This window comes from Scomber scombrus, chromosome 22 (genome assembly GCF_963691925.1).
Source record: "Scomber scombrus chromosome 22, fScoSco1.1, whole genome shotgun sequence".
Taxonomy (NCBI): Eukaryota; Metazoa; Chordata; class Actinopteri; order Scombriformes; family Scombridae; genus Scomber; species Scomber scombrus.
The window spans coordinates 17,685,764-17,700,825 of NC_084991.1; the positions used below are offsets into that span (position 1 = coordinate 17,685,764).

Below are 15,062 nucleotides of genomic sequence, written 5' to 3' on the forward strand. Positions count from 1 at the left end.
AGCTAAACAATGCATTTGTTATATATGTAAAATGAAAAAAAGAGGATGACTTGTAAAAAAGTAGCAATAAAACGAATATGTAAATAAGAATCTAAATTAAAAATTAAAAAACAACATGAGGATCCAAAAGAAGACTTCTGCCTACCTTTCTGCCTAACTTTGAACCAGTGTTGGTTTTGTTGAAGACAGGCAGAGTTCCAGTGATCACCAGTCCAAGCTCCTGAAATATATCAAACATACAACATATTGAAGAAACATTAAGTATGTAAGCAAGTCAGTTAAGTAAACATAATTGTGCATGGCATAAATGTACATAAATGTCCTCTCATTTATAAATAAACTAATATAACACAATTTGATCAGTGAAACACTGACAACATAGATACCAGATGTGTGTCACTGGGTAATCACAACTTAAAATGTTTCCTGTAACAAAAGACAGAGACATTTCTGGTGCTCATGAGGTCAATACTGTCACAGACGCTGACAGCATCTTATCAGTGAACTGATGATCCAAACGACTTGGCTCAGTTGACCAGATTGCTTCCTTATCTACACTGTCGCCTGAAAGTAAATCTTAACAGAAGCTTAAGCACCACAAAAAATGTATTCATGCAGCACTTGTAAAATAAAGTTCATCTATCTATCTAATGGAGCAGAGTTGAAATTGAGTTTAGCAAGATGATGCAGTAAATGTTTAGAATTTTTTTGCACAAGACAAGTGTAATCAAACATATTATTATAAATATAATAGTTAATCTGACGGCAAACAGAAAAACCTTTAAACAAATCCATGTCTTGCAAAGCTCTTCCTTGTGTACAAATGCCATCACTATCACTGTCCTTTCCCATATTTGTCTTGAACGGTGTTCCATCTTCAAATGAACTCTTGTAAAATCACATAGCGGCTGTATGTTTTAATGTTTTAATGGTACAAACCAGTGCGTCCAGGTAGACGTTGGTCCACTGAACCTGCTTGGCCTTTCTGTCAGCTTTAACCATAGGCCTGCCCAAAACATCCAGGTACTCCTGGAAAAAAGATAGGAGAAGGGGACATGCACATCAGCCATTCAACCACAAGGTGGCACAATACACAATTGATGAAGTGAGCTGAGGGGAAAGCTGGGATGAAATGCAGTAGCAGCCATACATAGATTGGAAAGTGCATTCTTGGATTTGTCCCACAGAGTGTGTTTACCTGAGTGTTTAGCCTGATGGCACCTATAGATGGGATCTCATAGTAGTATCCTTAAACAGAGATATAAGTTTATTTTAAGATATAGTGCGTAAACAAAAGCTCAATTCAAACAAGATAATCCTGCCAATGTACAGTCAAGCAGCTCAATGGATTTGTTAACTGGAGTTAATGATATGCATTTAGAAACATGCCGTAGCCATTCAATGATCCTAATGTAATCCAAAAGTTGTTAAAAATACAATTCTGGTCATAGCAAAGTCTCTTAAAAATTAGTAGGCTATTGTACTGAAAAGCAAACCCACTTCTTACTTCAGGCTGAGTACAACAAACTTTGAGAAAAATTGAAAGCCCCACTCTGTAGTGTTTTCTGGTCATATAAAATACAAGTGTATTCACAACAGATGAAATATTGTGCATTGTTAATGTCTATTAACCGTTCATAATTGAAAAGATAAGCCTGTTTTCCTAATGTTTTTTTTTACAAAACACTGCCAGCTTATATGCAGTACTGTGCAAATATTTTAGGCTTTTTAAATGTTCAGATTCTTTTTTTCAAAATGCAATCCCATCAGCGAGGCATCCGATCAGTCCCACATTCATTCTGTAGAATGACAATGACCCAAAAACATGCAGCCAGAGTCATAAAGAGCAGGAAGAACAAGGAGTCCTACAACAAGTGGTTTGTTCATCATGCAGACAGTCTGGAATTACACGAAGAGACAGAGGCAACTGACATGCCGAACCCTACAGAGGTGCTTCTCCAAGGGATAGAGTTAGGGTTAGGGTTAGGGTTAGGGTTTAGGGTTAGGGTTAGGGTCAGGAGGAGTGCTGTTTTAATGGCAAAAGTGTGGTCACACCAAATACAGATTTGATTTAGATTTTTCTAATTGCTCAACATTGTATGAAGCTTTTTAAAATAAAAAAAAACTATTTATGTCATTACTTTTGAAAGCATCCTAACTTTACTTTTAGTGTCTAAAACCTTTGCACAGTACTGTACTGTATATATACATTACATTAAAATATTAACAAACATCATTGACTTAATATCCAGTTGTTGTCTGGTGTTGGATCACACACCAGAAAACAACTTTTCTGACTTTGGACTACATCATGCGGAGAAAGATTGCACATCAGATATGTGATGAGTTGAATGTATCACGAGGGTAACCACGTACCTTTATTTTTGCAGGCCATCCACTGTATTGGTCCTTTGTCATAGTTGTGTTGACCAACAGAAAATGTAAAGATCCGTACCTGTGAGGAGGAAAAAGTGTGTAAAACTAAATATGACAGAGACAGTATTTTGCTGTCTGAACATAATGTGTCCCCAAGCTTACCGCTTGTTTGGGGTTGTATTGTTCAAAGATCTCCTCTGCCCTCTCCTCTCCTCCATCAGTAAAGAGCATGATAATCTTGTTACAATTGGCCCTTGACACATTCACCTAGGGGACACATTTATTTTTTGTTACTGTAACAGGACTTAACCAAGAAAAGATAGTAAAAACATGACCTTGTTTCTAAAAGGACCGAGCTAAAGAATGTAAAGCTGATATTGTCTCTCTCTCTCTCTCTCTCTCTCTCTCTCTCTCCTCTCTCTCTCTCTTCTCTCTCTCTCTCTCTCTCTCTCTCTCTCTCTCTCTCTCTCTCTCTCTCTCTCTCTCTCTCTCTCTCTCTCTCTCTCTCTCTGTCTCTCTCTCTCTCTCTCTCTCTCTCTCTCTCTCTCTCTCTCTCTCTCATACACACACACACAGTTACAGTAGACAGCAGATTGTCTGTAGTGGTGTGCTTTGTGCACTGATGAAAATCTGCAATTTTCTCAGACCAACCAGAAGAGGTCGACACATACTCACTCTTCATTGGAACCCACTGAGATTGAGTTGTCAGTGTGTTCAGTGCTCCATCATCATTTTGGAATGGAAATGATAAATTAAATGAACAGAAATTATATCTGACTGTTAAGTAGATTTCATATAGTTTCATCAAGCCTCTGGGTAGGTCTGCATATTTCAAGGGACACTGTTGGATGAGATCATTAAATACAACATACTGACAGCAACATCCTCAGCGTTGCCATTCCTACCCCATCCATACACAAATGCACACACACACATACACACACACACACACACACACACACACACACACACACACACACACACGAACACACACACACACACACACACACACACACACACACACACACACACACACACACAAACACACACACACACACACACACTCCCACGCCCTTATGTTGGCCAAAAATAAATGCCACTCAAATATTCCATCATGCATGCCCGCGCTGACACTTTACCTGTGCAAGCTGCTTGAAGGCTAGCTCAAAGCCGCCTCTGTAGTTGGTAATGCCCTTAGCATTGATGCGCTGCACAGCTTCTTTCAGAATCTTCTTGTTCCTCACGTTGGCCTGCACCAGGTTCTCAAAGCATGCTGCTTGTGTGGCCTTGTCATTAAACTGGAGGGAAGAGGGAAGGAGGGATGATGGGAAGTGGAGGAAAGGCACTTGCACATATTTTCTCTTAAATATGTGGCCTGTTTTCCCTTCGTTGCAGTATCATGCAGTGTCCCTTAAACATATAGGATAGAGTTAAAATAAGGTATTTTAAGAGAGAGATTAAATTGATTTCATTTAAAATAAAATAATTATTGACATATGCTATAAAGTTAGCTGAAATAGATCTCCTTTTCACAACACATTAACTTCTAGGCCTTGCTGTTGCTGTAAAAAATTGTCATGCGTGAAATGAAATCAGTCTTAATCAAATCTGCACAAACCGAAGGGAGCTATAGGAGCAAAAGGAAGGATTGGCAGGAGAGCAGGTAGGGATGTGATAACAGTGGCATAAGGAGGTAAAAAAAACAAACAACAACAACAAAGAGTTTGATTATGGAGGAATTATTACGCTGCAGAAACAGACATTACTGTAACTGGTTAAATTACATTAAGACAGTTCTGTATGTGAAGAGTGTTCAGATTAATATTAGTGAATAGTTAATGTGGAGAGCAGATGGAACCCAATCAATTCATGCACACACACACACACACACACACACACACACACACACACACACACACACACACACACAATTATAAACATATACTCACACGCAAACATGCACGCGCACACCATCTATGGAGGACTGGGACATGGCTCATTAATACCAAACATCTGTTTTGGCCTTTACTGCACCCTTCCAATCATGATCATGCTCAAAACACACACTCTCAAACATGGATGCACAAACACACACGCACACACACACATACACACGCACACACACACACACACACACACACCACACACACACAATTTAATTTTGGGATCATTATTTGTCTAAAAATCTACAGTAGATGGAATTTTCAAGGTTAAAAACAGACTCTGCTCACATACAGTAAGATGTCAAATCAAATCAAATCATGGAGATGGTGCTTGAAAAAGACTGTAGTCTTTGAACAGCAATGACAAGGGCAGCTACAAAGGCACATCCTATTCAGCTCACTGCCAACATTGCCAGCAACAGGTAAATTACTGACTAACGCAAGAAGACATGTTTCAGAGATGAATGCAACATGTTAAGGCAAAATATTGCTGCTGCTGCAACAACAACAACAACATGTTATAATGAGAAACGTTTCTTATTTAACAATTCTTTTCATGTTATTTCAAGATCCTTTTACACATCATAAAAAGATAGTTTCATGTTAAAAGACACATCTTTTTCAGTTTTTTAAAATGTATTTACCTAGATGCTGAATACATTTTCACTTTTTCTTCGTCAACATGGGTTCATTATTGGTATTTAGAGTGCCAAAGGATGGCTGCAGCTCGTTATGTCTGTTTCCAACTAAATTAACATGTTGGCAGAAGTTTCAAGGCAAATACTGCCAAGACTTTCATCCTTCAAACAGACGCACACCTACACACACTAATATCAACCACAGTGTGTTATGACTACATGTAACTCACAATACGCACACAAATTAACCCCTCCCCAACTCAGATACGGTAATACAAGCTTAGTATAAACAGCCTAGTATATATGGGCATGTAGCACTTTTGTGTTTGTGTATTTGAAACAAAATACCACAAATAGTTAATCACCTCACCTATACTGTTAATAGTATAGCTTTCTTCTTTTTGATTAATAGATATATAGATTTAAAGTTACCATACACTATAATGTATATACTCCACTATTTGTAAATATACACACAAAACAGTCAAATTTAATACTACAATATCTTTTCAGGTAAAAAGGCTAAACAGCAATTAACTACTGTATTAGGCTATAAGTTATGGAACGTCAGCCAGTTTCTCTGTTCAATTAGGTGTGTGTGTGTGTGTGTGTGTGTGTGTGTGTGTGTGACATATCTAAGGGTGGTCACAACAACATACTGCTGTTGCAAAAGAAGGCTCGAAGCAACATTTAGATATATAGATTTGCTAATATGTACTTCATTTTAAAACGTTATGGCTGAATTAGCATAAAACCAGCTACACACACACACAGACCAACAACTGAGCACTTTAATCACACTGTTTCATAATGAAAACTGTGCCTTCAAAAACCTTCAAAATGCTTCTAGAAAGTCTACAACCTGAGCTGGGTGCCATCAATATACTTATTATACTGCTGACTGATTTCATTAACTTCAAAAGCCCTTGCACTTAGCTGAACTGAAAGCGCCAAACAAAAATATAAACCACTTTTTATATTAAAAAGAAAAGTGAAAGAAAATGTTATTAATGGTTCATTTGGAAAGCAAAACTGAAAAAGTTATTCATGTTCACTCCCATTAGGAGTGATGAGGAGAGTCGAAGGACAAAGAGGATGGAAGAGATTTTAGTCAGAGCGTACACACATCCAAATACACTAGATACATCTAACAGTAACTTTTTATATATCTTGCATCTTCGGCAACTCAGACACATCACCTGTATGCTGACAGCATGCAAATACTCGGTAATTCAGGCCCACTTTGCTCACAACACATGTTAATTTGTTTGTGATGACACTTTGGGTAAAAAGGGGTATTTTATGTGTACTGAAGGACTCACTATGAGGTAAAGTACACGTAAAATGACTGTGAAAAAGGGGATTAAAGAACACGATGGTGACCTAAAGTAACATGGCTTTCATAAGGCTACAGCCAGCAGCTGGTTAGCTTAGTTTATCACAAAGATCAGAATCAGAGGGCAACTGCTAGCCTGGCTCCGTCCAAACAAAAGCTGCCTACAGCTCTTCTAAAGCTCACTCAATTACATATTACATTTTCTTCAGGGAAGATATTATTTGATCAAATCATTATTTTATTCTTCGAAAGTCCTTCATTTAAGATTAGCAAAATGTCTATAGTGCTACTTCTACAGTACTATGAAAGTTAAACATTTCTTGTTCAGTTGTGCTTTGCCTTCCTCTGCCCGCATGTCATTGTTTTCAGTGATAGGCAAGTTGATGCATCCTTTGATTAGCTTTGGGGGCCTTTTAATTCAGTTACAGGGAGGTGGTGTTATTGCGTTTTTAGATAATCTAATTTCCCAGAGAAAGGACTGATGTGACCGATGACGAGGGTGACACAATGACATTTTGGTGGCGCTGCAGTGTTTGAACTGTTTTAAACATTTTCTCAAAAAAGCCTTCAATTCAAGGAACACTTTGGTAGTAGTTAATTCCCCTCAACTTGTTTAGATTATTGCGACAGGAATCAGTGCTACGTTATTTTGTCTGCTAACATTAGTTAACTTAAGTGATGGACAACAGTGGAATTTCATGGTTGCCTAGCAACGGTATAACGAGGCAGATTCCAACATGACACTACAGGCTCAAAATCAAGTTAGTGTGGTACACTTTTCATACAGGCCTACAAATCACATCGAGTGTGTTTGCCCGCGAAACAAACCTCTTCGAGAGTACTCCAAAATCCTTCCAATGGAAGGAAATAACCGCTGTAAGCATTTTAAATTGCATTATTTTTCTTTTCCATGGCTGATATTGCTAGGAAGCACGGATCCGCCTCAACTGACGATGCTATGGAGCTTTAAATGATGATGGATGAATATTTCCTCAATCCCCATGTCAGTAAATCCTTTGATGTCTGAGATTGAATCTCAATTGGGTAAGCAGAGACTTTTCTATTACATGCCACTGATTCTACGTGTGGGTCATAAATACAGCACACATTCATTTGTCAAACTTATCTTATGGCATGTCAGGGTTTGCTCAAGCTGTTTCATGCATTTGGTCTATTAGGCACACATACTTAGATTCGGCTCTGATGCACTAGAGACACTTCTCTCATACATACCCCTACTTAGACAGACAGACACACACACAACATAGACCCACACACACATAGATAATTAAGTCAGACAAATGAGCACATAAGCATGCATGTTTCCATGAACATATGCAGCCACAATAAAGATCCATCCATGTCAAACCGCAGGGGTTAAGCTACTCAAACAGCCAAGCCACAAATCTATCCACATTAACATTCAGTAATGTGTGCAGGCACCTGGAAATTTCATACATACATATAAACAATCATAAAAGCTTTCTGGACAGAGTTTTGTCAAAATAAATACACATTTTGTAATTTGAAGTGACAAAAAGTTGAGTATTTCACAAACTAATATCAATGCGAGCCAAATGATTCTTTCATCTATAGCTGTAAGAACACTCACATAGACCACGTTCACATAGTCATCGTCAGAGAGGGTCTCCAGCATCTTGTTGACGGATGTTCGGATCAGTCTGAGGGTGAGACCTGATACGCTGCCACTCCTGCAGTTTAGAGAGAAAGATGGCTTGTGTTTTACAATATAAATCAATATCAGTGTGTTAATAGAAAAAAAACCCTCTCGTTTGTGAAGTGGACATTAACGCGTAATAATGTGTGTCATTGAAAATGAACTCAAGTTTATTGCACTTATTAGCATGTTAGACATACTATCTATGACATGAACAAAAAGGCAATCATCTTCATTACTGACACAAGCGCAGTGTCATCACCAAGTCCCAGCTACTGACTCACACACAAACAATTGAACGCATTAGAATGAAATTGATAAAATCTCTGTGTTCTTAGTGAGGCCTGACTCCCTGGTATTGTATATCATACTTTTCTTGCTAAAATGAGACGGGGTACCTACAAAGATGGCTCTATAAATACACCATTTAATTGGTTCCTGCTAGTAAAAGAATAGAAGAAGACAGAAAGTGGATAAATGAGTTCCTTTAACACTCTATTCACCAAAGTATGACAGTGGCAGCTTTTAATGTCTAATGAAGCCCCCTCAGTCCTCAGTGTACTGATTACCAGTGCTGTCTTAAGGGCTGCAAATAGACATGTATTTTTTCATTTGTCACACAGTATTGCATAATCATTTAGCCCTGATGATAACCCATTAGTTTAATTTATCATCAAAATACTCACATGATCACATGTTCTAGAAAGCAGGATTTGTTATACTGCACTTTCAAAGATATGCATTTGTGGTAGCTAAATAAGTAGATTAAAAAAACGTGACTTTGTGTATCAGTGCTAATCATAAAAAAAGACAACAATATTAGAGATGTATTAAGAGGATAAGGCTGGAAACATTCTACATTTTATCTGATGCTCCTACTAAGATGTAGGATGAGGTAAATATCAGTTTTGAAATTCATACTATCAAATCTTACATCCGGAACCCTTTCTGAACATACAGTATTCCATTTTTAGGGAAAGAAATAAAAGGACCAAATAACTGGGCTGTAAATGATGAAGTTGCCCAATATACTGACTGCTTTTTTGTTTGTTAGTGTCACACGAGCACCGAGGCAGTCGAGAGCACAGCGTAACAGCACCCAGCGGGGTGAGGCCAGTCAAAGTTAGCATCAGGGCCTTCCGGCGCGTAAAAGAAAATGAAATCTGACTGTAATGGATGAATCATGAGGTCGTCACTCACGCATCCACCAGGATCAGCATGTCCTTGGGTGACGCCGCCCCCTGAATGTACCTGGTGAGTAATAACACACACACACACACACACACACACACACACACACACACACACACACACACACACACACACACACACACACACACACACACACACACACACACACACACACACACACACACACACACACACAAAGGTTGTGGATATTGGGTATATAAAGAAACAGATATACATGTGCACAGAAATGGAAAACAAACAAACAAACACACACACACACACACACACATGCACACAGAGTTATTAAAATGCAGAAATGCTTTAAAAAAAATAGTTTAATCAAATTTCTAAGAAGTCTATACAGTACTGAGACTACGGCACACAATCCAGTAAACAAATATCACTTCCTATCATTTGCATTTGAAACAGTCAGGTCTTCGTGTTTTTTAATTACCACTCTTCACCCATTTCTTTAATAAACAAACAGTTGCATGTCTTTGTTCAGAGTGCTTGGTAGCTCGAAGCTTTTAGAGACTAATGAAATTTAATAACATGGTTAAAAGAGAATTGGTGGCTTCCAGGCAGATTTTAATCATTTTTAGGAGACTAATGAAGCTTTTGTATTGGTACCCTTTGATCTGCAGTGGCTATGATGTGCTTTTGTCAGTGGGTTTGGATTCAGTCAGAGACCTGCATGTAATTGCTTTACACTGTGTGGAGATGATCTTATACATTATGAGTTTATCTGACATGCAAATCAAATTTTTGCAAATCAGTGTTTAATATGACAATCACACAGGTAGACTGAAGGAGCCATGTGTGTTCCCCTGACAAACACTAGAGAAATTAATAACAAGGACATGATTAGAGCAAAAAAAAGGCATATCCCATAATGCACTCACCATGGTCGCCTGCGCACATCGTAGAGGTCGATCTTACTGGCCGAGGCGCTTGAGTCTATCCATGGGGATGCTGGGATTGAGCAGAATGAAACAACAGGCAGGAAAATTATGTTTTTGTTTTGTTTTTTTAAAGCCTGTGTTTAAGGCTTCCTGAATATGTGTGTCAGTGGACAAATCTTATATCTTAATATATCATATATCTAATGGGAATAGTTGAACTTTTTTGGGAAACTTATTTTACTTAGCTAGATGAGAAGATTGATACTATTTCTGGCTTTATGCTAAATATGCAACTAAAGCCAGGGGGCAATTAGCTTAGCTTAGCATAAAAACTGAGAGCAATGAGAAACAGCTAGCCTAACCCTCTCTCTAAAAGGTCAAAAATATGTGTAGCAGCACCTGTTAAGATTAAGATTAAGTTTCGTACACAAACTGACGAAGTTAGGTGCTTTAACTATTTATTGGCGGTCAGTTGCTGGCCACAGTCTAGGGTCTTGTGTTACTGTGAGGTTGCCAAGCAACCAGTAGAAACTTTAAACTTTTGACAAAGCCTGGTTAGCTGTTTCCCCCTGCTTCCAGTCTATATGCATAGCTAAGCTAATTACCTCCAGGCTCTACTTTCCATACTGCACAAAGGCAATGGAGTGGTATTGCACCTCCCTTGAACTCTCAGTCAGCAAGAAAGCAAAAACACATATTTTCCAAAATGCCAAACTATTCATTTAATACAGTCTTTGAAGTACAGTATGGGGGCAATTCAAAAGTAACAAAGTAAAAGTAAACTCGTATGACTTGTAACTTTAGTGATGAAGACAGTATATGATTTGGAAACATTAACAACTTGAAAGTCAATTCTATAAACCAGTCATGTTTTTCACAAAGTGATTCATGACTGCTTTGCCTCTTTCTCAGTGAGTACACAAGCCCACAGTCACACGGAAGAGCTGTGACAAAGTCAGCCACCAGCAACCCAGTGTTTAGGAAGGTGTGGTTGTGTTTGCATGCATCTGTCTGCAACATGATGAAATGGCCCTTTGGTGGCAATGTTTTGTCCCCATCACTGGTCATGGGAAGGTCAGCAGGCTGTTATGGGAATCTCATTGGTTTCTGTGCTGCTCACCTGGGTAGTATCGAGCCAATCCGGTAGCAGAGCCAAACACCTGCCAGAGGAGTGAGGGATCTTCCTCTTTGTTTTTCCGGAAAACATCCTCCAAGGCCTCTGTCCAATTTAGCTCATTCAAAATGATGGTAGCTGGAAAACACACACAAACACACAAACACACACACACACACACACACACACACACACACACACACACACACACACACACACACACACACACACACACACACACACACACACACACACACACACACACACACACACACACACACAAATAAGTTATATTGGTACAATATTAAAAATCTCACAAGCACAGATTGGTAAGGGTTTTCAAAAAATCATTTGCTCTGAAGAAGCAATTCTGAAGAGCACACACATACACACAAGTACAGATTTGTCAGTATTAGGCCACTGACATTGATGGCTGAGAAGAAGCCTCCTCACAGATATTGAAACTGACGTCCATCTGCTATAATGAGATATTCTTTCTTTTTTTTTGCAATCGAAACACACACCAAATCTACAGTGGTGGAAAGTGAACAAAGGGGAGAGGTTAAAAAAAACCCCTGAATGATTCAATTTGATATTTCTGGAGACAAAATCATCTCCTGGGTACTCAGGGGAGAGACATACAGTAAACATTTAGTTTACCTGTTTGTCTGCAGGAGCTCTTACTGGCTTAATGCTCCAACAATCGAGTTTGATCCAAAAAGGCAGCACTCTGCCTGGGAGAGTGGGCTGCATGTCAAACCGATGCTGTGCATGACTCATAGTCATGTGCGTGTGTGCGTGTTTAGATTCCCCCATCTGTGTGTGTGTGCTTTTGTGGGAGCAACTGGATTAAAGAAACAACAAAGAACAAAATGAAACATAAGGGCAAGATAAGAGACAAACAGGACATTCGAGACTTGCTGAGGCAAAGTCATATGTAATGGATAATAAGAGGATGTGTGTTGAAAAATGAATAAGACAATTTGTTATGATGCAGGTGTACCAGTAATTCAGTTAGAGAATTATATGGAAAAGTCAGCAGGAAGAGGCACCCGACAAATAAACCATGGGAGAGGGAGACAGAAGGAAAGTCAGTTTAACCCTTTGCATCAAAAATGTACAAATCGACCAAATCCCCAATACTTTCTCTTTTAGACATACAGACAAAAAAATCCAACAGTTTAAAATGACATAGACCTACTTCTATAAATAAAAACAGTCTAAAATATTATCAGTACAGAAAATGTCAACTGTTTGGCAACTTATAATGGGCATTTTCATTATTTTTTATACCTTTGAGAGACTAAATGGTTAAACAAAGAAACTTATCCTCACAATAATAATTTATTAAATATTTGCAGCCTAAATTGAAAGGCTTGAAACTTGAAGTTATTGTCAGCACTGGTCTGCTAAAGATAAACACTGTGTACTTGTTTCACAAAGTAAATAAGCAATGCCCAGCCATATAGTCTAGAAAAATATTGCTTTTTCCATCCAGCCCTCCCACTTCCCCCTTCGATTTCTCTGCTCACTGTCCCGTGGTTCTCAAGCTCCCTCTGGCTCCTCTCTCCCTCTCCTCCACACAACAACTACCTTTACCGAAGCTCCATTTCCATGCTTTGTAGGATAAAGACAGAGTTTAGGCCAATCCTTAAATGGCTCCCTGTGGCATTGTAAAGCAAAGCGTGTCCCAATGATAAGTGGTGACAATTTGTTCAGGCCTGATCTCTCTGTTCCCTGAGGATGGCTGTTAATGGATTAGTCCTGCTGGTTTCCATGACATCAGTAACAAAAAGTCTCAGGGTAACAAGACCTCATGCAGAAACCATTGGTATTTTTTCCTCTTAAAGACTACTCATACTGAACAGTGAGCCAACAAGAGCACATTCCGGGGCTAATTCATAAAAAGGATTTTGCGACTTTCGTGGCTGCTGAACCTGCACAGATAAAACAAAGAAACCGTGTCATTCACAAAGCACTGCCAAGCAAGTAGAGTCTTGGTGCTCCTTTGCTATTTGCATGTGTTTAAATAGGGCAATATGCATACATTTGGCACACAATAGATCAGGGCAGTAAACAGGTGAAGTTATCATCATACCAGGCTTGCATGAGAGTGGATATTTCGAAGGGGGATATCTCATTTTGATATAACAGAGACTCAAATTATTCACTGATACAGGTTGCCACAATTAGATACCCTTGTCTTTCAACACTCCAGCACTACCAGAAATTGCACATGTAGTGGTGAGATAAATCAGAATTCACCAAAACAGATGGGAAATTCACAGAACAATGCAATAATTCTTTAATATTGCCAGCTTCCCCAATGTCATGGGGGCTATTGACTGAACATAAGTCACTCTAGTACCACTGTGGAAAAATGTTTTTAGAAAGGAGGCACATATATTTGTCAATGTCCATGTAGTTTGCAAGGCCAATAACATCATCACAAATGTGGTTACCAAATTCCCTGGGGCCATGCATTACAGCTACACTTTTAAGAACACCAGTTTATACAGAATGGTGCACATGGATGACAATCCCTGGTTACTAGATAAGAAGGTCATTTTGAGGAGACATTTGTGCTGTGATATTCATCGCAAATGTGTGTAAAAAAAAAAAAAGAAATCAACCAACTTTAACAATGGATGATGACTCCATGCAACAAATAACGTGGAGGTGGCTTACAACCAGCCACACATTAAAACATTCAATTTGATGCAGCACATCTTTGGCATTCTAAAAAGCAGATTTTATCCCTGGTTCATAGAAGTGGAGCAATGCTATATAGTCCCCTGTAATATGCCAGATTATAGTCGTGTGCTGCATCCTTCACAACATAACCCGGTCTGCATCTTGAGCACGAAGATGATGAGGAGGAGCCACCTGCCCCACTGCCTCATTTGCAAGCAGGCGAGGGCAGGCATGTCAAACAAGTCATCATTCAACATCATTTCCAATAATGCTGTTTTCAGTTTGCCTGTTTTGACCTTGCAAACATCTCTACTACAATTCTGCCTTTATGTGACCAAAAAAACACAATTGTCTGTAAATACATTCTAAATAACATTTGACCTTATAATTATAACTACTATTACTATGGTGCCTTTAAAAACAGATCTTCACAAACACAACAAAATAAATCAGTGAAACCAAACGATCAGTACAATTTAAGTTTCTCAATCTATAGGCTTTATTTTGGCCTAAAGATTCTGAGCTATGGACAGCTCTGAACAAATTAATTTTGTTAGAGGATGCAGTGGCAGGATGCGATGTCATGAAAAATAAATGAATAAAGCTCCCCTGTATTGTCATTTTTTGAAAATGCATGAAAAAAAGAAAAATGAATGAAAAAATAAGGGTAATTATATAAACAAATACATTATTTTTTCATTCTCCCTTTCCAAAATCCTAGGCTTACATGTTTCTGTTTCCTCTCTCTTAATTGCCTTCAGGAGGTTTGGATGGACTTGGAACTCTGGCAAGCCCCTCCTGACAAGACCTCTGGCTCAGGCTGATTCTCACCCCACACAAGTGACACATTGGCCTCAAGCGCATGACCCCCATCATTTCACTGCATTTGGGATCTCAGCCTGAACACTGCCAAAGCACTGATTAACTGACATGAAATGCTGGCTATTGGCCAGCATAGAGGAGTTAGCCATTCTCTTCATATTTCACAGGTATACGCACTGAGGGGGGGTAGAATGTCCATAAAATTTTGGCTGGGCATCAAGGTGGGTGGTTTGAAGTGGGATGGGTGTTGGGTTGTCCTTTAGATTTTGGGTGACCACAGTCTTAGTATTACAGGAAGGAACAGGCACTGGCTGATCTAACAAGGGGGTTACACATTTAAATGTTATAGTTTTAGACAAACTAACCCC

The 15,062-nt window shown here is 38.9% G+C and overlaps 1 protein-coding gene across 1 annotated transcript in view; it reads right to left on the reverse strand.

Annotated features, from left to right (window-relative positions):
* Positions 1-15,062, reverse strand: part of cacna2d1a (calcium channel, voltage-dependent, alpha 2/delta subunit 1a) — a 98,262-nt gene that overhangs the window by 29,884 nt on the left and 53,316 nt on the right. The window contains exons 7-16 of the mRNA XM_062443410.1: positions 11,185-11,316; positions 10,065-10,134; positions 9,172-9,222; positions 7,906-8,005; positions 3,516-3,674; positions 2,539-2,643; positions 2,377-2,455; positions 1,199-1,248; positions 940-1,029; positions 146-220 (exon numbers count right to left, since the gene is read on the reverse strand). Of these exons, the coding sequence (XP_062299394.1) occupies positions 146-220; positions 940-1,029; positions 1,199-1,248; positions 2,377-2,455; positions 2,539-2,643; positions 3,516-3,674; positions 7,906-8,005; positions 9,172-9,222; positions 10,065-10,134; positions 11,185-11,316 (911 nt within the window). The remainder of the gene's footprint in view (positions 1-145; positions 221-939; positions 1,030-1,198; positions 1,249-2,376; positions 2,456-2,538; positions 2,644-3,515; positions 3,675-7,905; positions 8,006-9,171; positions 9,223-10,064; positions 10,135-11,184; positions 11,317-15,062) is intronic.